Source organism: Oncorhynchus clarkii, chromosome 1, assembly GCF_045791955.1.
Source record: "Oncorhynchus clarkii lewisi isolate Uvic-CL-2024 chromosome 1, UVic_Ocla_1.0, whole genome shotgun sequence".
NCBI lineage: Eukaryota > Metazoa > Chordata > Actinopteri > Salmoniformes > Salmonidae > Oncorhynchus > Oncorhynchus clarkii.
This window is the reverse complement of record NC_092147.1, coordinates 34028061-34052816: the sequence shown is the minus strand read 5'-3', so window position 1 is coordinate 34052816 and position 24756 is coordinate 34028061. Positions and strand designations below refer to the sequence as shown.

General features: G+C 43.1%; 1 protein-coding gene across 1 annotated transcript in view; it reads right to left on the bottom strand.

Annotated features, from left to right (window-relative positions):
- Window positions 1–24756, bottom strand: part of LOC139406385 (SH3 and multiple ankyrin repeat domains protein 3-like) — a 254120-nt gene that overhangs the window by 65603 nt on the left and 163761 nt on the right. The window contains 6 exon segments of the mRNA XM_071148926.1: window positions 1199–1228; window positions 5589–5618; window positions 7746–7769; window positions 8489–8670; window positions 23443–23606; window positions 24264–24499. Of these exon segments, the coding sequence (XP_071005027.1) occupies window positions 1199–1228; window positions 5589–5618; window positions 7746–7769; window positions 8489–8670; window positions 23443–23606; window positions 24264–24499 (666 nt within the window).

The window sequence follows — 24756 nt, the reverse complement described above, 5'->3', positions numbered from 1 at the left end:
GCATGTGTGGTTGTTAGTAGGTGTTGATTAATGGTGTTTACTCTGTGATACAGGACCTTAATGAGCATGACTGTTGCCCACAGTAAAACACACATACTGAAATTGACTGTCAATAATAGTGATGGGGCAAAAATCGATACAGTTACATATCAGGATGTTATTTTTGACCACGTATCGCAATATTATTTTTGACCACATATCGCAATATTATTTTTGACCACGTATCGCAATATTATTTTTGACCACATATCGCAATATTATTTTTGACCACGTAATCGCAATATTATTTTTGACCACGTATCGCAATATTATTTTTGACCACGTAATCGCAATATTATTTTTTACCACGTAATCGCAATATTATTTTTGACCACGTATCGCAATATTATTTTTGACCATGTAATCGCAATATTATTTTTGACCACGTAATCGCAATATTATTTTTGACCACGTAATCGCAATGTTATTTTTGATCACGTAATCGCAATATTATTTTTGACCACGTAATCGCAATGTTATTTTTGATCACGTATCGCAATATTATTTTTGACCACATATCGCAATGTTATTTTTGATCACGTATCGCAATATTATTTTTGACCACATATCGCAATATTATTTTTGACCACATATTGCAATATTATTTTTGACCACATATCGCAAATATTATTTTGGACCACATATCACAATATTATTTTGGACCACATATCGCAATATTATTTTTGCGCTAGTCAGCTGTACCTGCACCAAAACTCCAGTATTTTTAAATAGTGAGCCAATTAGCTTTCTGTACTTTTATTTCCATGACTGATTAAAACTAGTTCTCATGGCTTCATCTTGTCCCTCTGCAGCAGACATACGGTGAGCAATATGTTTGGAACATCAAATCGTAGTACATGTAGAATTGTGAGAATTCAACACATCATATCAGCACGTGTGACGTGTGTGTGTGCATTTCATACACACATTCAGTGATACACAGTGTCACAGTAACAGTGGCAGGGCAGGGCTGACACAGGGCAAGACCATACGGAGACACTACAGGATCTCACAGTCCCACTGTGTCCATCTGGCGGGTAGGAGCGTTGGGCCAGAAACCGAAAGGTTGCTGGATCAAATCCCTGAGCTGACAAGGTAAAAATCTGTTGTTCTGCCCCTGAACAAGGCAGTTAACCCACTGTTCCCTGGGCGCCGATGCCGTGGGTGTCGATTAAGGAAGCCCCCCGCACTCTCTGATTCAGAGGGGTTGGGTTAAATGCAGAAGACACATTTCAGTTGAATGCATTCAGTTGTACAACTGACTTGGTATCCCCTGTCCTTGATATGGCTCACTATCTGGGCATGAATACACACACACAGCAGGCACTGAGGCTTAAACTAGGTAGACAAAACTAGGTAGAGTAGACCCTCTGACAAAACTAGGTAGAGTAGACCCTCTGACAAAACTAGGTAGAGTAGACCCTCTGACAAAACTAGGTAGAGTACACCCTCTGACAAAACTAGGTAGAGTACACCCTCTGAAAAAACTAGGTAGAGTACACCCTCTGAAAAAAACACATGGTGGAACACTTATGTGAAATGCAAGGATCCAGACACACACACACATTGTACACTGTACAAACACACAAACTGTACACTGTACACACACACAAACACACTCTGTACAAACACACACAAACTGTACACTCTGTACAAACACACACAATCTGTACCTAATGGTTATGGAGCAATCCTGTATGTCAGGAAGCTTTCACTCCAGTTCCTGATCTGTATTCATAATCATTATTGACTGCTGGTTCTGCTGTGTTTGTTATTAGCTGTGTGTGTGTGTGTGTGTGTGTGTGTGTGTGTGTGTGTGTGTGTGTGTGTGTGTGTGTGTGTGTGTGTGTGTGTGTGTGTGTGTGTGTGTGTGTGTGTGTGTGTGAGAGAGATAGAGGGACAGATGGTGTGGTCTGCAGGGTGCAGGTGTGGGCGTGGCCGGGTTTGCTACCTGCTGCGTCTCTGATTGGACAGCTGTGACACTCTCGTCCTTCCCCCAGGCCACTGACCCAACTGATAACACACACACACACACACACACACAAATCTTAATAAGGTCTTAATAAACTTTATTCCCTCAGGTCACTATGACCACTCTACCCTGTCACTGTGTAATTTCTCTAGAGGCACACACACAATCACACACACACACACACACACAATCACACACACAATCCCCGATCCTTACTCCCTACCACCCCCTTCTCAGGTCTCATAATGCAGGATGAATTGCTTCCTAGTGTGAGAGAGGAAGTGTGGATGTTGTAGCCGTCATAAACTGTATGTGACAGGTTTCAGATCGAAGATCTATTTCAAAATGAGTACATTACAATGGACTACATTTTTGGAGAACACGCTTGAAAATACACTACCCACTACAATCTGACTGTATTCTGGCCATTCAATGTCACCAACAATGTCAAAAGCAGAGGTAGGCCTATAAGTAACTTTTGAGGTTATACAATCCAAATGTGTTTTTTTTTTAATGTCAGGATTTAAAAAAAACGGATAAATGTGCTTTTGTTATTCATGAAAATCAAGTATTTAACTTTTGCTCTGTTGTGTTCAGCACCTGTTGCTTGGTTACAGACAGTTGCATCCTGGTCTCAGAAACAGCTTCATCTGTGTCCTCAAAATTGGAATACAACACTGTGTGTGTGTGTGTGTGTGTGTGTGCGCGTGTGTGCGTGTCATCACAATGCTGCATTCAAATTATCTATTGTGCATCTCTGAGAGCCCATTACATCACTCAGTCCTAGGCTTACAACACACCCTCACCCGCACACACACACAGATTTGGGCCTCTGTGCCAACATGATAGAGAAGCCCTAAGCCATAAAGGGCCCATGTTTACCAAGCATTAGCACCAGTGGAAGGTTTGAGCCTGGAATTGTATATCTGCAGTAATGGTTAAATCACACTGCATTCCCCTTCAGATCATTAGTAATGCTTTTTTTTTGTCCGTGTGTGTGTGTGTGTGTGTCTACCGGCTTGTGTGTGTGTGCTCCAGGTATCCTCTACTGGCCATAGCAATGTTAATATTCCACACACACTGGGCGCGGCCTGAGACCATTAATCATGTTTGTGAATGTCTAATCTCAATGTTATTTGTGCCGGTTAGATTTTCATGGCTGTCTGGAAGATTTACAATGGCATGCAGACGAGAGGTGTGTGTGCTTGTGTGTGTGTGTGTTGAGAAGTAATAGCTTGTAATGGAATATGTTGGTGTGTGTTTGTACTTTATGTGTGTTAAGATGGTACAATGTGTGAGGTGAGTGTAGGGCTGTTACGGTGACCATTTTACTGGCATTCATGTGTCATGACCACAGTCAAATTCCACGTGACCGTGGAGTCATGGTAATTAGGCTTCTCCAAAACTGCGCTCTGATGCCACTGATGGTCATTAGTAGCCTACCAAACTTGTTAACGGCCAATGGCTTCAATAATGGCCTGGTACTCAGCACTCTAATCAATGTGACATTAATGCAAATGCAATCAAAAAATCTAATCAAACACTACTTGAGAGCCCATAAACCCATGTTGCGCAAGATTTTAATAGGCTATGCAGTTGCGTGAGAAAACAGAGTTTTGATGGCCTCTATTAAAAAGAGGAGGATCCCATTAGCTTTCTATAGGCTAACTCTACTATATATATTTCAAAACATTCCTAATATTAAGCACATTGCTTCGCTTTACAACCGGAGTAGCCTGCCTGCCTGGCTGGCATGAAAATGAACCGCGGGGAAAGTGTCCTCCATTCGTTATTTAAGTGCATACGGGTTACATGCATTTTTTCCCCTGCCCCTGTTCCCGGAAGGAGCATGATAATGTCCCATTTTATATCCAAACTGATTTCACACAGTATTTAGTATATGTAAAGACAAAATTGAGAAAAGTCTGATGGGTAAGAATATTATCAAGCGCTTGTCAAACTGTGAATGAGAGACTGACTCAGTGTGTGCAGACTGCACAAGGAACAGCAGAGCTCATGCCTTTCATGCCACGTTTTTCAAATCATCATTAGAGTTGAATCATGCAGCTTTAGAATGAATAATTTGTTTTATATATATATATATAGCCTAATGTTTGTATCACAACTAAAGTGTCATAAATAACTCTAAATGAAGCATATAGGAGGGCCTGCTTCTTTGTTAACCTCTCAACACAGAATGGCCACATGTGTTCACTCCCTCAGATCGTTTGGGGAAATATCCTTTCTAATTTATTCAGCTATGTTCAATTGTATTCTTGTAACTATTTATTGTGATGGCCTAGGCTATGTTAAATGGATTTATTAGACTTTAAAATGTAGATGTTCCAAAGGTCTGCATCAGTGGCTTGTAGGCTATGCGTGAAAGCTAAGAGATACTAAACGTGTTTCTGTTAATGAAAGGTCAGTTACCGTGAAACCGGCAGTTATTTGCATGACAATCCCCAGCTGACAAAATGTCATGACCGCCAAAGCCCTGGGTGAGTGCATGTGTTTGTGCGTGTGTGTGTGCGTGTGAATGAGTGTGTGCTCTAAGGGCTTGACCACGTTTCAGGAGAAGTGTTTCTATCCGTTTCCATAGTGACAGCAAGTGGCCTATCGAGAGGTGTTCATCCTGGTGATGCTATCTGAGTACATCAGAGAGGAGAGAAAGAGAGAGAGAGAGGTGGAGGGAATGGAAGGCCCCCTAGGGTATTGTCAACACTAACATATCCAATGGATCGAGACCCCCGCCACACACACACACACACAGTGGTGGAGGTACACACACATATAGGAAGGCTACATTAGACTATCTGTGCATCAGTGGGCTATTGTCACTATCCTTCTGTAGACTAAATTATGGAGAGGAATGGAATTTACCTAGCTATTCTTCATCAGATTGGGAGTCAGCTACACATCATTTTTGAGTAGAGGGAAGATACAATACATATAGAAGAGTAACAACGGGTGAAAGACAATAAAACCAAGACAGACAATGAAAGCTAGAAAATGTGACATCGTGGACTATGCAAAAAGTACACTGAAGGATGTACAAACTTCACTGAAGGATGCACAAAGCTGTGCATACACTTAAACATTATAGTAGAACTACAACAGGTCACACACCAACTACAACACAGTGCTAACCATGACTGTCCTCTACCACAACGCCTAAACATTAAGGAGCGGTTTTCAGGACACAGATGAAGCCTAGTTGTGGAATAAGCTTAATCTGTGACCGGGAAACCGTCTCTGAGGGTTTCTATTGTACAGTAGATATCCCAGGGTTTGTAGAGTTATACTGCTGTGTTTACCTTCTGATCCCTGAAAAACACTGTTCTCTACAGGACAGAGAGGAAGACAAGACCACATTAATGCATACAATCTGTTGTATTACAGCCCTGGTCTAAGGACTACATAAAATACCAGCTCAACTGAACCTATACACCAAACACCTGACTAGGTTAACCTAGCCACAATACTAATCCACAGGGTGCAGGCTAGCTAGCTACAGTATACTAACAAACACACAGTAGGCTATGAGAGGAGAGTTAGAATGCAGGCCTGCTGGTTTCACCCCCTCTCAGTTCCTCATACAGGTGTTCCTCTGTTGTCACAGGATAAAGGGATGGAAAAGTGACAAGAGAAGAATATGGGTATGACACAAGGGAGAAGAGCTGTGACTGAGTTAATGGAGGTTCAACAACAAAGTATGTCAGGGACACCATCCTACAAAACCAGGCTCTTACAAATAAAGCTGGTTGAAGTAGGACGTTGATGTTGAAAGTGTATAGTACTCTTACTACCTTCTCATTGTAAAAGATAGAAGGCAACCTTCTTTATTCTTACAAAGGATGTGGTTGGTGGGAGGGGGGGGGATTCTCCCTATTCTTTCATGGCATACCGTCACATCTAAACTGGCCATGTGCTCTGGCTTCTGTCAAAGTTTTTCTCCCCAAGAATATGGCACGGCACGGTGGAGAAGCTTAATCTCTTGCCCTCTCCTCTTTTCTCCTTCCTCCCCTCACCTCCTCTCTTCCCCCAGTGTAAATGAGGCCTGTAACTATTAGCAACTCATCCATTCATGAATGCAGATGAGATGGAATGTATTATGTATCAAAGTGGAGATCATCCATCCACAGAGACGGCCTCTCCCAGTCCCAAAGCCCCTCTATGCACTGTGAGGCGAACTGGTCACTGCAGGCTAGCAACAACAAGACCAGCTGGGAACTAGCAAAACTGAAGAGTGAAAAAAAATATTTTTGCCTTCTAATTGGCATTTGATACAGCTTATACCCATGAACTACAGTGGACAGGGAAGTGGAAAGTACAGTTAGTCATGTTGGTCGGTATTAGACAACACTGCCAGGTGACTCGGTTGGCTTGAGTGTGGTGCTGGCAACTCCAACGTTGTAGGTTCAATTCTAGCATGAGCCACATGACTGTAATCATAAGTGAGAGCATATGCTACGTATATCGTCATGTTTTTCATTCACACCTGCAGTATTCAGCATAGCGTCCACTGGCATGAACGTTTCATATAGCCTTGCCACGGTAGGACTGGTGTTCCATTAACATGGACATCATAGTGTCCATTTCTCAGTACCGTCATGGAACACCATGTTTTAGACACAATATACACTATTACTTCTGACGTTTGTGGTTAAGTGAATAACCTTGAACAATGCATGGTAAGGAGGAAAAATGCATAACATTGTGTTCGTTCCTCTGAAATGGAAAGTTCTGTGGGTGATAACATCTGTGTCGACGTTATACATATCAGTTCTCATATCAGACTGGGTCACTGAGTTCCTCTATTCATAGTCATGACTCACAACGCAGTTGTTTGGCACAACATCTGCCTAGGTATCATAAACAACAACACTTTTCATCACACACACACACACACACACACACACACACACACACACACACACACACACACACACACACACACACACACACACACACAGGGTGGGAGTGCATCAGACCATATAGCAAAGGGGTAAGTGTGGCATCCGTGCCTGTCGGGGAGAGGTGTATGTGTCTAAGAGCCTGTAGGAGAGTAAACAGTGACAAACATTTAATCCTGTAGGCATGCGTAGAAGAGGGAAGATAAACTACGTCGCACTCAGGAAGAATCACTCTGAAGAGGAAGTACGAAGTGAGTGTATGCTCTTGCCCAAACTTTATTTAACCCCTAACCCCTATGCACTTGTTGAGATCTGTCAGGCTTTGAGAGGTGTAAGTGTAAAAGGACATCGCACTGCTTGCTTAGCATGTACCGCTTCCTCCTGAATCATCTCACACCAAGGCTCAAACCCAGGACCTCTGCCTCGCAAACACACGTGACTGCCCTCCTGAAACATTATACCCAGTCGCTAGCTATTCGGCAGCGCAGACACTTCAGGCTGAGGAGTGAGTTACACAGATCTTCATCTGCTACATAAGCAATATGGTGACACATTCAGTGGAGCTGTTACCATATTGCCTCCACCTATATAAAATCCTATCAAATGTGCATAAGGGGTAGGCGTCAATTTGGGATTGGGCAATAGAGGACCATGCACTTACATAGGCAGCAACTCATGTAGAATACACACACTCCATCCTCAACCAACAACCAAGCACTAGAGTTGTCTGGGGAAGGAAAGGGGTGGGTTTGGATATAGAGGTGATTGGGAGAGAGAGAGACGGGCTGACAGTCATGTTGAAGAATGTTGTAGCGTTTTACCTTCTAGGTCATTAGAGTCGTAGTCTGGAGTGAGGCATGGATGGAGAACAGAAGACACACATGACACCGTAACCACAGCACCATTAGGATTATGAGTCAGAATATATAGACATCCTGTAGGGCTGAATCCTAGCTCGAGATATGCACACGTAACACATAACTCAAAATCATTACGGCATTTATGCGTTAGTTAGGATTCAACCCATGACAATGCTGGTGAAGTAGCACTAAAACAGAGAAACATTGTTCATGTCAGACTGACTTTGACAACACTTCAGATGCATTAGATGACAAATGTACCACTTTCCAGTGGTGAAGTGACATTACAGAGGCATGAATGGAACGAAAACAGTGGAGTGTCCTTTATCTATGTACTGTACTGCATAATGTATGCATGACCCATCCTTTTAGTGTTGTACTGCCTCTACAGTTAAACACACCTTCTGTCACATCCATTTACACCTGTGACAAGAGTGACACACTCTTGTGATGGCTGACCTTGCCTGAGACTACAGACTAGACCCAGACTTACTCAGCACATAGTTATCACATTCTATAGACGCAATAAAAGTTTGTGATCCCAAGGCAAGTTTCTGGTGTCCTAGTGGTTTCCTGGTTTCCTAGAATGAGATATGTCATTTACATCTTTCTAGGTTCCTTCCCAAATCTGAGACCTGTCGAGTTTCATAATACACCTGTCAAAAGAGGTCAAACCACTTTATGAACAGTCATAGTGTACTAACCTTTGACCCTCTCTCCACGGTTCAGCTGGATCTCTCCCTCGCCCTGTGGCGTGTACGGTTTGACCACAATGAAGGTGCGTCCCGGCACGGCGCTGTAGAGTTTCCGCTTGGGCCCGCTGGCGCCGGTAATGGCAGGGGGGGTGTGGGTGGGGGGGCTGGGGTCCCGCTGTACCGTGCCCGGGCTGTAAACAAACACATAGGTTACAGTGGTGATGCCAGGCAGCTGGTAGCTGAAGCCTGTGGTCACCGACATGGTCGGGTCGCCAAGGGGACAGTAACCCAGCAACAACCTGACAGTTGTTACAGTGACAGGTTGTAAGATAAGTGCCACTGTCTGTCCAATCGGCCAACAGTCAAAGGTCCCAAAGCAAACCCTGAGGGAATGTCATGGGACGAGAGATCACTCTTCCTACCCTCCACCTCTAAATCCTTCTGTCTTTTCCTCTGTTACAGCAAACACAAAGTCCCCCTGTTCCCCTCCCTTCACCCCTCTTTTCCTCTCCTCCTCGTCCTCTCCAAGGCAGGAGCAGTAGTGTTAACGGTTAGAGGTAACGGAATCTTCCCCGTTGCTGTCTCTCAGATCCGTCTGGCAGTCCCCCTGAGTCACACATATCCTGAGCTCCCGCTCCCACCGAACAGCCCTCCAGAGAGGGGGAGAGAGCTCCCCAGCTTCCAGTGCTCCAGGCTGGGCTACAGATCCACCTAGTCCCCTGGCTCTGGAGGTCCAGGTCCTGCTGTGGAGGAGAGGGAGAGAGGCTGGCTCTACACCCCGACCAAGACTCCTTCTCCTGGGAGTCCCTCTCCGCTCCCCTCCACCCCTCACACACACACGCCCACTCACACACACTCACACACACACTGGCGACGATGCTGCTGCTAGCCCTGCTGCTGTTACCGCTACTGCGCTTGGAGGCTCCCCTCCCCTCTGACGACTCACACACACTCACACACACACAGCTTTCTCTGAGCATTCTAACCAACACACATACTCTCCCAGACACACACACACAAGCAGGCTGCCCCCTCCGCTGCTGCTAATGCTACATCTCCGCTAGCACAACATACGCCAGCGACACCATGTCACAAACACACTGAACCGACATATACACGCACACACACACGCCCCGGGCACCATTGATCTCCTCCTGCCTGTCTGCCTGCGTGTGTGTGTGCATGTGCCACTGATACCCGGGACAGGTTGTTGTGTGAGTGGGGGGGCAGGAATGAAGCACCGGCCCATTTGGCTTAATTGTCGCTGGCACTCCACCTCCTCTTCGCCTTGAATCACTTTATCTTTTTCCCCCTTTCTGCCTCCATCTCTCTCTCTCGAATCCTTCCATTTCTCTGATGGAGGTGGCTGGTGAATTCTAATAGAGCCAAATCACAGCTTCTCCTGGTCTTCATTCATCACTACTGCTGCAGCGTTGTGTGTGTGTGTGTGGATCACACTGCTGCCTGTTTGTCTGTGTCCTCAACACTCACCCTCCCATCCTTCTAACAGCTGCTTTTCTCCTTACTTCCTCCATCCCTCTCCCCTTCTCTCTGTTCTCTCTTTGTTCCTGCAAAATCATGGAAACTATACAGTGATTCAAATATCAATGTGTTTTTACATTGCCTCTGTGTGTTTACGTGTGTGTACATTATGGGTATCACGTCAAGTGTGTCTGTGAGTACACCCCTCATTCTCTATCTACCCCTTCCCTCTCTCCTCTCTCCCTCCCTCTCTGCCTGTGCCATATCAATCACTTGGAACCCTTATTTCATTCGTTCATTCTCCACTCTCCATCTTTCCCCCTCCCTTCTGTTTATCGCTTCCTTAAGAGGAAAGGAGGAAAGAGGCTGGGATGGCTGCCTGCCGCATGTTAATGTTTGAGCCCAGGACACTCCACCCTCCGCAAGCTGAACACAACACAGAGAGGGAGGGAGTGAGGGATGGAAGGGTGGAGCGAGGGAGCAAGAGAGGAGAGCAGAGAGATGGATGGAGGAAGGAGGAGAGAGAGAGGGGGTGGGTAAAAGGGGAGAAAGAGCGAGGGACAAGAGAGATGAAAGGAGCAGCTAGAGTGGGCAGGAGAGACAGGGATACAGGCAGATTGAGATGAAGAGAGAGATATGAGGCAAAAAGAGGACAGAATAGGGTAAACAAGGATATAGAGATTCTGCTTTAATTAAGCCTAAAGCTAAACTAATTCACCTTCAGTTGATGCAGCGTTAGTGGATACAAATACCAAATCACATAATTCTGTACATACATTCACATTCATTTGCTACTGCCATCAGTTTTAAAACAGGCAAAAAAACGACATATCTCAATGTTGCTACAAGCTGGTCTGGAACATCCATATTTGCACCGACGCACGCGTGTACACACACACACACACACACACACAGCTGTAATGGTATGTTAGATGGTCTGACCTCTGTGGTGGCAGATGCCCTGATTGCTCCTTGCAGGTGGGCTGGAGGAGGATGTTGCTGGTGTGTGTATGTGTCCCTGTACACTCCAGATTGATCTCTCTTCCTCCCCTTTAATGAACTGTGTTTATAATGCCACGATGGCCCCCTCTCAGTGTGTGCGCGTGTGTGTGTCTGTGTTTCCTAGGACACTGCTTCTGTAACCGTGGTAACTGTCTATACCAGAAAAGAGAAAATACACTACATGCTCGTCGAACATCTCATTCCAAAATCATAGGCATTAATATGGAGTTGGTCCCCCTTTTGCTGCTATAACACCCTCCACTCTTCTGGGAAGGCTTTCCATTCTTGATGTTGGAACGTTGCTGCGGAGACTTGCTTCCATTCAGCCACAAGAGCATTAGTGAGATCAGGCACTGATGTTGGGCAATTAGGCCTAGCTCGCAGTCGGCATTCCAATTCATCCCAAAAGTGTTCGATGGGCTTGAGGTCAGGGCTCTGTGCAGGCCAGTCAAGTTCTTCCACACAGATCTCGACAAACCATTTCTGTATGGACCTCGCTTTTGGCACAGGGTCATTTTCATGCTGAAACTGGAAATGGCCTTCCCCAAATTGTTGGCACAATGTTGGAAGCACAGAATCATCTAGAATGCCATTGTATGCTGTAGCATTAAGATTTCCCTTCACTGTAACTAAGGGGCCTAGCCCGTAACATGTTAAACAGCCCCTCCACCAAACTTTACAGTTGGCACCAATGTTCCCGCTAAGCTGCGTGCATAAGTGGCATTCACTTCCCCGGGACTGCCATGTAGAAGAAATGTCAGCACATGCAGAGAAGCCCGAGATTGAACATCACTCAACTTTCTAGTTTTCCATGTTAGCTAACGCTATCCACGTTTACCTTTACTGTGGGAATTGTAATCGAATTAATGGAATATTAGCCACTTTCAATGCAAAACTAACTACGCAAGACTTAATTGATAGAATAGCGCTGGAGGAGATGGCTGCTGTTTCTGTCACTGTCTCTTATGACAGAAAAGAGATTCTGGATACCAAAACAGCGATTACTCACCTCGTACTGGACGAAGATTCCCTATCAATCGTTCTTCATTCACATGAAGAAGAGAGGGAGATATAGGGGATGTAGGTTGGGGGTTCCTTGTAAGAATCTGACGGGAAGCCAACCAGAAGCCATGGATTACAGGCAACATTCGCACTGAGCTAAAGGGTAGAGCTGCCACTTTCAGGGAGCGGGACTCTAACCCAGACGCTTATAAGAAATCCCGGACGACTGTGTGATCACGCTCTTCGTAGCCGATGTGACTAAGTCCGTTAAACAGGTCAACATTCACAAAGCCACAGGGACAGACGGATTACCAAGGCAGGAGCTACTCTTCCTGGGGTCCAGCAAAGTTAGGACGTTTTTAAATGTTTTTAAAATATTACAATTTGCCCCCTTGAGCCCAGACGTCATGGACCACCCTTTTCTAATGAAACGTATAAGACCCACTCCTGATGAAGTTCACACCAGACCACGCAAACCCCGGTGTAAGCTAAGGTTGCAAATGATTGAATTTCTAAGACCAAAACATGCCGGCTGACGCTGGTGTGTGAAGTAGTTTAAACTGCAACTCTACCAAAGGGCAAGACCATACCACGTGGAGTATTGGCTACACGGCTGGAAATGGTTCAACTCTGAGACTATTGATCCCTACAGAATAAGAGCAAATCTTAGACATATAATTACTAGTCTCCAGCTAGAAATTACGTAAACCTAGGATGAGAATACAGACAAACGCCAAAACATCTATTCTATGAGAACATTTCCGAATGGTACTCTAAAGTATCCAATCTAACAACCACAAAATAGTTTGATCTTTGGGGAAACGCAACCAGAGAGATTCTGATGAACTCTCCAGCAGACGGACCGGATTCCAACAGAGAAGACAATAATGACATACGGGCGTAAATATAAATTGCTATTTATTGTCGTATGAGCGGTCGTTCATGTAAAGTATTAGCAATTTCTATGAGTGTACTAATCCTCTGAGTTTCGTGCTCTTGAACCACCCTCCCCTTTCTTTTGTCTACCAAGCTGTCATATCGGTTTCATTCGCTAGGGACTTTTCTTTGTATCATGTAGCAACCCAATCTATAATATCTACTGTTAGTTTGTTATGTATTTCTGTGATTTGATTAGTTAGTAAATAAATAATTAAGCCAATTTGTATATCGCTGATTCAAAATTTAGGCTAGGGTTCGTGCAGATAACCAATCATTTTACGACATTCAGATGAGACTGATAGAAGGTAAATAATAATTGACTGACTGCAATTGATATAAAAGATCTTCAGATCTTTAAGAGTGGATTTGGGAGATAGCCGCTCTGTATAAACGAATGCTTCCGTGGTGCCCCGGATTCCTAATGAGTTAGTTATTGCCTGATTATTTTTTGTATTGTAGAAATGTGGTAGTAGAGTAGTGGCCTGAGGGCACACACTTAATGTGTTGTGAAAAGTGTTATGAAATGTAATGTCATGTAATATTTTTAAATGTACCTTATATAACTGCCTAAATGTTGCTGGACCCCAGGAAGAGTGGCTGCTGCCTTGGTACCAGCTAAAGGTGATCCTTAATAAATACAAATACACATTTAAGTGAAGCATTTGTGACACACTACAGGTTGGCAGGAGTGCTCAGTATTTTAACAACACATCAACAACACTTCAACAACATGCCTATACATTTTGCATGTAGGCTGTATAAAATTACATTAAAAAATGACTTAGAATTAAAAAGTAAAGACATGAAAAATGCCTTAATAGGCTGTACAGTCATTAGGCTATACAGTGTGCAACTGCACATGGGGACAAAGATTGTAACTTTTGGAGAAATGTCCTCTGGTCTGATGAAACAAAAATAGAACTGTTTGGCCATAATGACCATAGTTATGTTTGGAGGAAAAAGTGGGATGCTTGCAAGCCGAAGAACACCATCCCAACCGTGAAGCACGGGGGTGGCAGCATCATGTTGTGGGGGTGCTTTGCTGCAGGAGGGATTGGTTCACTTCACAAAATAGATGGCATCATGGGTATGGAAAATTATGTGGATGGAAAATTATGTGGATATATTGTAGCAACATCTCAAGACATAAGTCAGGAAGTTAAAGCTTGGTCACAAATGGGTCTTCCAAATGGACAATGACCCAAAGCATACTTCCAAAGTTGTGGCAAAATGGCTTAAGGACAGCAAAGTCAAGGTATTGGAGTGGTCATCACAAAGCCCTGACCTGAATCCTATAGAACATTTGTGGAAAGAATTGAAAAAGCGTGTGTGAGCAAGGCCTACAAACCTGACTCAGTTACACCAGCTCTGTCAGGAGGAATGGGCCACAATTCACCCAACTTATTGTCGGAATCTTGTGGAAAGCTACCCGAAACGTTTGACCCAAATTATTCAATTTTAAGGCTATTCTACCAAATACTAATTGAGTGTATGTAAACTTCTGACCCACTCGGAATGTGATGAAAGAAATAAAATCTGAAATAAATAATTCTCTCTACTATCATTCTGACATTTCACATTCTTAAAATAAAGTAGTGATCCTAACTGACCTAAGACAGGGAATTTTTACTAGGATTAAATGTCAGGAATTGTGAAAAACTGAGTTTAAATGTATTTGGCTGAGTTGTATGTAAACTTCTGACTTCAACTGTATGTGACATCCTATTTTCTCTCTTCATGTTGACAAATACTGACTGCATACATCGCATATCTGTGTTTTCTCAGCACATTCAAGATATAAAGCTATATTGATTCCAGATAGCCCATGCTTCTCTTGGCTGAAGTCCATATCTGGATCTTGATATGCTTTTTGATATGCTGAAAATAGGATGATGGATTTCTGAGTTTTAAGAACATGGTCAATAATTTGACAAATACAAAATCCATATTTTATTTTATGCACAGATCATTTTTGAATTCCCTCTGGATATCATACATGGCAAGGCCTGATATTGAGTCATTACATATCCTGAGATAGGACTATGTGGACATGTTATTTTCTCTATACGATGACAAAGACTGACAGTTGGCATAAATAGTATATTTTCTCAGCACGTACAATGCATATGCTCCATATCAGGTCCATATCAGGATCTTGAAATGTTTTTTTTGATATGCTAAATAATCGCACTTCCTGATTTTGAGGACATCTTTCATAATTTGACAAATATTAAATTCATATCATTCTTTCAGACACTAGCTATAATTTGTTGAATTCCCTCTGGATAAAGGTGTGCCAATCCACAAGCTAAAAGCACAGTAACTGGTAGCCTAGCATCAAGAATCATGTATTTTCTGCTGTGGAATTCCAAATGTCATTTTTTAATTTGGGCGCCACAAATGAATGTGTCAACAGTGTGTGGTCGAATTGACAAAAGGAGAAACAAAGAAGTGAGATGCTATTGAGAAAATGATTCAAAGAAGTTAAAGGTGCAATATGCAGAAATCGCTCTGCTATTTCCTGATTGCTAAAATTCTAATCGTTTGAGTAATGTTTGTTCGTGACAAAACAAGCAGGCAATAGTGTGGAGAATCATTGTACCATCTAAACCGCTGTGAAATTGATTTTAAATAACCACAAATATTGTATTTTCAGCTATTTGAAGCTGATGTACAAAACCGATCTACCGCTTCTTAGACTTGCTTTCAATGAGAATGACCGAAGCATAACTCACATTTCTATGTGAATTGGTCCAGGTTGCCCAAAAAGTTAAATATTGCAGCTTTAACGATAATTTGAGATGTTTTATTTATTGTAGTAAATAAAATCACAAAGTATAGTTATGTGAAATGACAATATTTTCTTACAATATCAACACAAGTATGATTCATGATTTATGCATTGACAGTTTGGAGTGAATCACAGATGAACACTACCACCATGTTGGGGTGGACTGTGAGGGACCGCTGCTGACGACCCAATCTGCATCCATTGTCCATAACAAACAGAGCAGGCAGAGGTATTGTGAGTGTGCAACTTTTATTTTCTGTTAAATAAATAAAATATAATTTTGGCAAATATTCGCCTACGTTTGCATCTTCACAGAAAACATGTGTTGTTATTGGAGCTCTGGATTTGTTTTGCTGCATTTTTAAAACAGAAATAGTAGAGATGTGCTTTGGAAAAAACAACTTAAATATGACGTTTGCCTTTCCGTGCCTTGCCTACTTCTGAATATGGTGCAAATGTATGATCACCTTCATGTGTAGAAGCAGTCATTTTTGGCACCTGAACAGGTAAAATTATTTGGGCGTTGGACATTTGTGACTTGTTTCACTACCTCACATAAGAGCCATTTGAACTAAAACTTTTAAATGTTTTATCAAAATTCGTTGTTTTTTTTTGCAGAAATGCTTTCTGGAACATGTGAACTTTCATGTGCCATCATAATAATATTGTATGCCATCTGTAACGTCATTGGTTTAGCCTAGTTGGTTTAGCCACAGAAAAAGGGACAGCAACCTTCCCTCTAGCCATGATTGGCTGAGATAATGAGTGGGCTTGACATGCTGAGAGATGAGTTTGGATTGGCCTGCCATATTGCACGCTTCTGTCTATTTGAGCTGGTCAGTATGTCTAGGTAATACCTTCTAACACGGCTTTAAAATATATATATATATATTGCATTGTAGATCTTCACTTTCTGCAGGACCGAGTTTTGAAATCAGTGGAATTAGAGCATGAAAGCTAAGTGTAACCGATGTGAAATGGCTAGCTAGTTAGCGGGGTGCGTGCTAATAGCATTTCAATCTGTGATGTCGCTCGCTCTGAGACATTGAAGTAGTTGTTCCCCTTGGCTTGAAGTAGTTGTTCCCCGCGGGTTTTGTAGAGCGATGGGTAACGATGCTTCAAGGTTGGCTGTTGTCTATGTGTGCAGAGGTTAGTTCAAGCCCAGGTAGGGGCGAGGAGAGGGACGGAAGCTAAACTGTTACATAAGGAGATGGAGAAAACACCAGTCTCTGGATTACATCTTCAATCTAAGGGAAACTATGGCATCTGTGACAGGGAAAAGCGTCCATTCCGTGTATATGTGTAAGATATCCTAGCTAGCTTCATTTTCAGATATTACGCATTTCTAATTTTGACAAAGTCATTTTCATTTCAAGTTAAAGTGTACTGTTAGCTAGCTTGCTAATTTTAGCTGACTGGCTTGCTAGTATGATCTTATTATTTGTATCTCAGAGCCATTTACTTACCTAGTTGAAACATAAAGTTAGCTAGCTAAAATTGAACCTGGTTGGTTAGCTTCCTGCAGATTCATGTAGAATAGTAACATCATGAGTTGGGACTATGGTTCAATTAGCTAGCTAGCTACATGTCTTATTGAAATACTCCACTATGCAAGTTTCCATTTCAATAGAATGTCACTGCAACAACTGTTGATAGACATAGCTGGTAAATTCACTCTGGCTATCTACTCCAATTTCAGATCACTCTCGTCTCGTTTACCAGAGCGCAGAATAACTGACAAATTTATGAACGCTCAACACCCGTTGAATATGGGCGGTGTCAGTAAATTGTTGCCAGCAGCACAGTTGCAGTCACCAACGCTCTCGATAACATAAAAACAGCTGAACCAGCTCTGCTAGGGCGAGTAAAATGGTCAGTTCTCTCATTTGTGTCTGGAAGTAGCTAGCAAGTTAGCCAACATTAGCCAGTTAACTTGGGTGCTTAACTGCTGCTGTTAGCACAGAACGCTCAGATGGTTGGGGCTAAAGCTTAAGAGTGTGTGAACGATGCTGAATGGGTGTAGACAAAGAAGAGCTCTCCAGTAGCTACCAAAACATTCAAAGTGAGGTTACGAGTTTATCAACATTACTTTCACATTGTTCCTCAAAAATGCAGTGTATGATATACCATTTTGTAGCCCTGAGTCTCTACTTTATCCAATATAAAAAAAACACAATTAAAAATGTTGCTACATAAGACCTATTTGAATCGGTCAGTCACATTTCATGACTTAAATTTAGTTTATAGACCATTTTCGATCAGACTTACAGTACAAGGATGATACAGTAGCAGGGAGATTTCTGAGTTCCGGATTGGATGCATGTAGAAACTGTCCAATTATGGAGAATATCCTATATATGACATTAAAGACATGCGTATCTGGAGATTGTCTACTCCTTATACCTAATAAAATGTCAGATATCCAGAAATACATAGATAAAGATATCCCCTGATATTGACCCTTTTCGCCCAGTATCAGGAGATTTTCTCTATTTCTTTCCCTCTCTCAGCCCTTTGGAGAACCATGGATAATCTACACTCCAACAGACCCTACAGTTAGAGAATGAAGGAAGAGATCAAGACAGAGAGGAGTGGGGGGGGGGGAAGAGGGAGAACAGGAGGTGACAGTGGAGAAGAAATTAAAGAGAGGATGTGCGAAATAGAGAGAAAGGTGAATGAAAGGTGAGAAAGAGAATGACAGAAAATGGGTAGGGGGACAGATGGAGACAGCAGAGGAATGAAGGAACAAGGCCTATTGAAGGAACAAGGCCTATTGCATTACCAACCTCTATAACCAATGGTGTTATATTGGTTTTCTATGGCATAGATAACTCACTCACATACAACCATTCCATGTGTCTAAATTCCAACCTTTTCTCAACCATTCCCAGTTTCCTCCTAGAAACAGTGTTTCTGCCCACTCTGGTTTGAGAGGAAGTGATGGCATGTTCCACGGGAATTGGTTATATTGGCCATAGGGGCGGGCCACTGACCGGCCAAACTAATTTCACACTCCCCTTGTACCCAGAATGCCCTGGAGCTACCACAGGGTGGACAGATGGTCACAGAGAGAGAGAGAGGTAGTGGCCAACGAGAGAGAGAGAGAGAGAGAGTTAGTGGCCAACGAGAGAGAGGCCAAAGAGAGAGAGAGAGAGATAGAGAGAGAGAGAGAGAGAGAGAGAGAGAGAGAGAGAGAGACCAGTAGTGGCCAACAACAGGGAGGGAGAGAAGTAGGGAGGTAAGGATAGGAGGGAGGGGGGCAGGTTGTGTAAAGGTGTTTCTAATGTTTTCCTTGCACCATGTCATTTGAGGACAGTCACTCCCTCCCTCAAGAGTCCTCAGGCCTTTACAGTTGTGTCAATAACATGAGCAATTTACAGACCTGTCACTTCTTACACAGATTAACATGCTAATTACAGCAGAACAAGAAACAGTAGAAGAACACAGGCGGGCATCTAGGACAGAACACAGTAGGGAAACTACCCCTCCCTCCTTCTATCGAGTCCTTTCATTATCCCTCGTTGGTAATACTTTACTTGACACCCAGCGTCATAACACATTATGACACAGTCATAACCATGCCACAATATGTCGTAACAGCTGCCATAACTTGTCAAAGCCTGTTTTAATATGGTCTTAACACTGTCATGTCACACAGTATATTCAGACCTGTTGTGATATATATTGTGTTATGTTATGGCTGGTTATGGCACCTACATAAGAGTGTAAAAACTTACAAAACCTGCCATAGAAGTTATTTTATGGCACATTAAATTAACATTGCAATTACGCACACATTGATGTCAGACATGCACCTACCCCAATGCTCTGTTGCTGATGACTGGGAATGTCATAACCAGCCATAAAGTAATTAAATATATGTCACAACAGGTGTAAATACATGGGTCATGACAGTGATATGACATATTATGACATGGCTAGGACCTTGTCATAATGTGTTATGAAACTGGGTGTCAAGAAAAATGTAACCCCGCTCTTTCTGTACTGTCTCAATACTACTGATGCAGGACAGAGTGTCAGTGAGCATCTCATATCAACTGAAAACTAAGGTATCACTATACCTCTTTGTGGAGACCTAGGTACGCTCGCATATATGGAAGCTACACTACCGATACCACCCTATTTTAAACACACTGATGCTGCTTGACTACCATGGCCTTCTTTTAAGACAGAGTGAAGGGAGGGAAGAAGCAGCCTGTGTGATGGATGGAGTGAAGAGACAGTATAGAGCATTACAGAGGAAGAGAGGGCTCGAGTCTTGTCTTGCCCTGTCAGACATGAAACTGCTGCTGCTTCTGGAGAATATCAGTAAGTACAGTATTCAGTATTCAGACTACTTTTTCCACATTTTGTGACGTTACAGCCTTATTCTAAAATGGATTAAATATGACATTTTCTTCATCAATCTACACACAATACACAATAATGACAAAGCAAAAACAGATTATAATTTTTTTGTTGCAAAAACAGAAATACCTTATTTACATAAGTATTCAGACCCTTTGCTATGAGACTCGAAATTGAGCTCTGATGCATCCTGTTTCCATTGATCATCCTTGAGATGTTTCTACAACATGATTGGAGTCCACCTGTGGTAAATTCAATTGATTGGACATGATTTGGAAAGGCACACACCTGTCTATATAAGGTCCCACAGTTGACAGTGGATGTCAGGGCAAAAACCAAGTCATGAGGTCGAAGGAATTGTCCATAGAGATCCGAGACAGGATTGTGTCGAGGCACAGATCTGGAGAAGGGTACCAAAACATTTCTGAAACACTGAAGGTCCCCAAGAAAACAGTGGCCTACATCATTCTTAAATGGAAGAAGTTGGGAACTACCAAGACTCTTCCTAGAGCTGGCCACCCAGCCAAACTGAGCAATCGGGGGAGAAGGGCCTTGGTCAGGGAGGTGACCAAGAACCCGATGGTCACTGACAGAGCTCCAGAGTTCTTCTGTGGAGATGAGAGAACCTTCCAGAAGGACAACCATCTCTGCAGCACCTCCATCAATCACTCCTTTATGGTAGTTTGGCCAGATGGAAAAGGCACCTAAAGACTCTTAGACCATGAGAAACAAGATTCTCTGGTCTGATTACATCAAGATTGAACACTTTGGCCTGAATACCAAGCGTCACGTCTGGAGGAAACCTGGCTCCATCCCTACGGTGAAGAATGGGGTTAGCAGCATCATGCTTTGGGGATGTTTTCAGGGGCAGGGACTGGGAGACTAATCAGGATTGAGGGAAAGATGAATGGAGCAAAGTACAAAGAGATCCTTGATGATAACCTGCTCCAGAGTGCTCAGGACCTCAGACTAGGGCGAAGGTTCACCTTCCAACAGGACAATGACCCTAAGCACACAGCCAAGACAATGCAGGACTGGCTTTGGGACAAGTCTCTGAATGTCCTTGAGTAGTCCAGCCAGAGCCCAGTCAAACATCTCTGAAGAGACCTGAAAATAGCTATGCAGCAACGCTCCCAATCCAACCTGACCAGTTTTTGCTTTGTCATTACTGGGTATTGTGTGTAGATTGACATAGGGGAATTACAATTAATTTAATTTTAGAATAAGGTTGTAATGTAACAAAATGTGGAAATAGTCAAGGGGTCTGAATACTTTCCAAATGCACTGTACATGCACTACATGACCAAAAGTACGTGGACACATGCTCGTCAAAACATCTCATTCCAAAGTCATGGGCATTGATATGGAGTTGGACCCCCTTTGCTCCTCCTCTCTTCTGGGAAGGCATTACATGACTAGATGTTGAAACATTGCTGAGGGGATTTGCTTCCATTCAGCCACAAGAGCATTAGTGAGGTTGGGCATGCATTGTGCACAGGGGCCTTGTCATGCTGAAACAGGAAATGGCCAACCCCAAACTGTTGCCACAAAGTTGGAAGCACAGATTCCTATAGAATGTCATTGTATGCTATAGCGTCAAGATTTTCCTTCATTGGAACTAAGGGGCCTAGCCCAAACCATGAAAAACAGCCCCAGACCATTATTCCTCCTCCACCAAACTTTACATTTTGCACTATGCATTGGGGCAGGTAGCGTTCTACTGGCATCCACAAAACCCAAATTAGCCCATCATACTGCCAGATGGTGAAGCGTGATTCATCACTCCAGAAAACACGTTTCCAGTGGCGGCGAGCTTTACACAACTCCAGCCGATACTTGGCATTGTGCGTAGTGATCTTAGGGTTGTGTGCAGCTGCTGGTTCATTAAAATCCATTTAATGAAGCTCCCGACTAACAGTTTTTGCGCTGACAATGCTTCCAGAGGCAGTTTGGAACTCGGAAGTGAGTTTCAGCACTCGGCGGTCCTGTTTTTGTGAGCTTGTGTGGCCTACCACATTGCGGCTGAGCCATTTTTGCTCCTAGAAGTTTCCCCTTCACAATAACAGCATTTACAGTTGACCGGGGCAGCTCTGGCAGGACAGGAATTTGATTAACTGACTTTTTGGAAAGGTGGTATCCTAAGATGGTGCCACGTTCAAAGTCACTGAGCTCTTCAGTATGGCCTTTCTACTACCTATTATGTTTGTCTATGGAGATTGCATGGCTGTGTGCTCAATTTTATACACCTTTCCACATACTTTTGTATATATAGTGTATATATAGTGTTGTATTCTAAAGTGTTGTATTCTACACTATGGCCAATCGCCAAAAATACTCAAATAGAGGGGCATTTATTATTCTAAACTGCAAGTCGTGGTTGCAACACATATTTCCCTACTTTAATCAACCAGACCATTTAGAATTTCTGATAAAGCTGTCGTGATTCAGCAAAGAATATATATAGCTTGTCTACAGTTTTGTTTGTGTTTTATAGGCAGTCATTTCTGAAGGACTAATGCACACTGTGTAGAGGGAGCGGTTGGATGGAAATTGAGTGAGAGAAAAAAGAATGCTGGGAGAAGAACAGTGATCATTCGGCTAGTTGAATGTTTTGTTGTGAGTCGCTAACAAACGGAAGTAACACGAATCAACGCGAATTAACGGTTGTCTTCGTGAGAACATTTCAGATGCCTTTATTTCTCCCTAGTGGTCAAACCACGCAATAGGATTTGACGTGGAATTTTATGAGTTTCTCATCGTTTTAACGGAAAACCGTAACAGAAATATACTTTAAACGTTAAATTTGTCAATATACTTTAATAGTCAATTTGTCAATACCCTAGTACTGACACATGATCACAATAAAACACTTAGAAACCTCAGCAATCTGCTCAATTTATCCCAATGCACCCCACAAGCATGGACTGGATATCTGAGTGTAGCTCATGTACGTCTCCAGTCCAGCTCCTTATGCAAACCACCCCACTAGACATCTATTACAATTAATAGTGGCCAGCCTGCTGACCAGCAACCCCCTGAAAAACACTGTCAGAGTGTGAACCATTTTTTATTTGACCAGGCAAGTCAGTTAAGAACAAATTCTTATTTTCAATGACAGCCTAGAAACAGTGGGTTAACTGCCTTGTTCAGAGGCAGAAGGACAGATTTTTACCTTGTCGGTTCAGGGATTTGATTTTGCAACCTTTCAGTTACTGGCCCAACGCTCTAACCACTAGGCTACCTGCCACTCAGTGAGTAAGACACTTGAGAGACAAGGACAAGGAGGAGAGAAGAGGAGCTGGCCTATTAGAACAGACAACAGCACAGTTCAATGTCCCCCAAGGTATTCGATATATGATTGATTGATTGTCCGTCTCACCTGAGGCGTCCTCGATGGACATGTCCCAGAGCGTGTCCGTGTGTCCTCCTGACGCTCTGATCGCTCTCATGCAGATGACTGTGTAGCGAGGGAGAGCGGGAGTGGGAGGAGCGAGAGCTGCCTGTGCTCTGGAGACTGCTGTCTGGCACCTCTCCATGATGAGTCTGGAATACAGCACACACACTGTCACACACACACATGAAGGCACACACACATACACACACACACAAACTCTCTTTCTCGCAATTCAATTCAAGGGTCTTTATTGGCATGGAAACATATGTTGACATTGGCAAAGCAAGTGAAATGGATAAACAAAAAGTCAAATAAACAAGTTCCAAAAGAATAAAGACATTTCAAATGTCATATTATGTCTTTATAGAGTGTTGTAATGATGTGCAAAAAGTTAAAGTAAAAAAAAAGGTGCATTGGATGAACTGTGGGTTTAGTACAGGGTTTCCCAAACTCGGTCCTCAGGCCCCAAGGGGTGCACGTTTTGATTTTTGCCCTAGCACTACACAGCTGAATCAAATAATCAGCTAATCATCTAGCTTTGATCATTTGAATAAGATGTGTAGTGTTAGGGCAAAAACCAAAACATGCACACCTTGGGGCCTGAGGACCGAGTTTGAGAAACACTGGTTTAGTATATTCACAAACACATGCACACACAGACAACAAAACTAGCATTTCAAACCAAATTAACGAAATGACATTGTAATTTATTTTACATTTGTTTGCTCACTCACTCACTCGCTCACTCACTCACTCACTCACTCACTCACTCACTCACTCACTCACTCACTCACTCACTCACTCACCTCCCCCAGGCTGGCGTGTTGTTGGTGTTGTCCCAGTGCAGGCAGGCTCCTCAGAGAGGGGACAGGAGACTGACCCTGTCGACCGTGACCCTGCCGCAGGCCCTGCCCCAGACCGTGAACGCTCTCCCCGTTGAGGTTGTTGTCGCTAGCGGAGCGCAGAAGGGAGCGGGGCGAGGGCAGTCCTCCCACCAACACACGTCTACGGTTAGTGTAGGAGGGGGTCTCCCTGAAAGGCACTGGGAGAGGGTGACACAACATGTTGCTAGTCAAATCAACATAACAATGTGTACAGGGGTCGATTAAATTGACATTTCAGTTTGATGCATTCAGTTGTACAACTGACTAGGTATCCCCCTTTCCCTTACTACATTCCCTGAGGTAGTACCAAGGCTACATAGCTTTATGTGTACATACATCTTACTGCATTGAATTAGGAATCTGGGATATTCTTTCTGTCTAACACTAGATGGCAGAATTTTCACATGTAGTATAT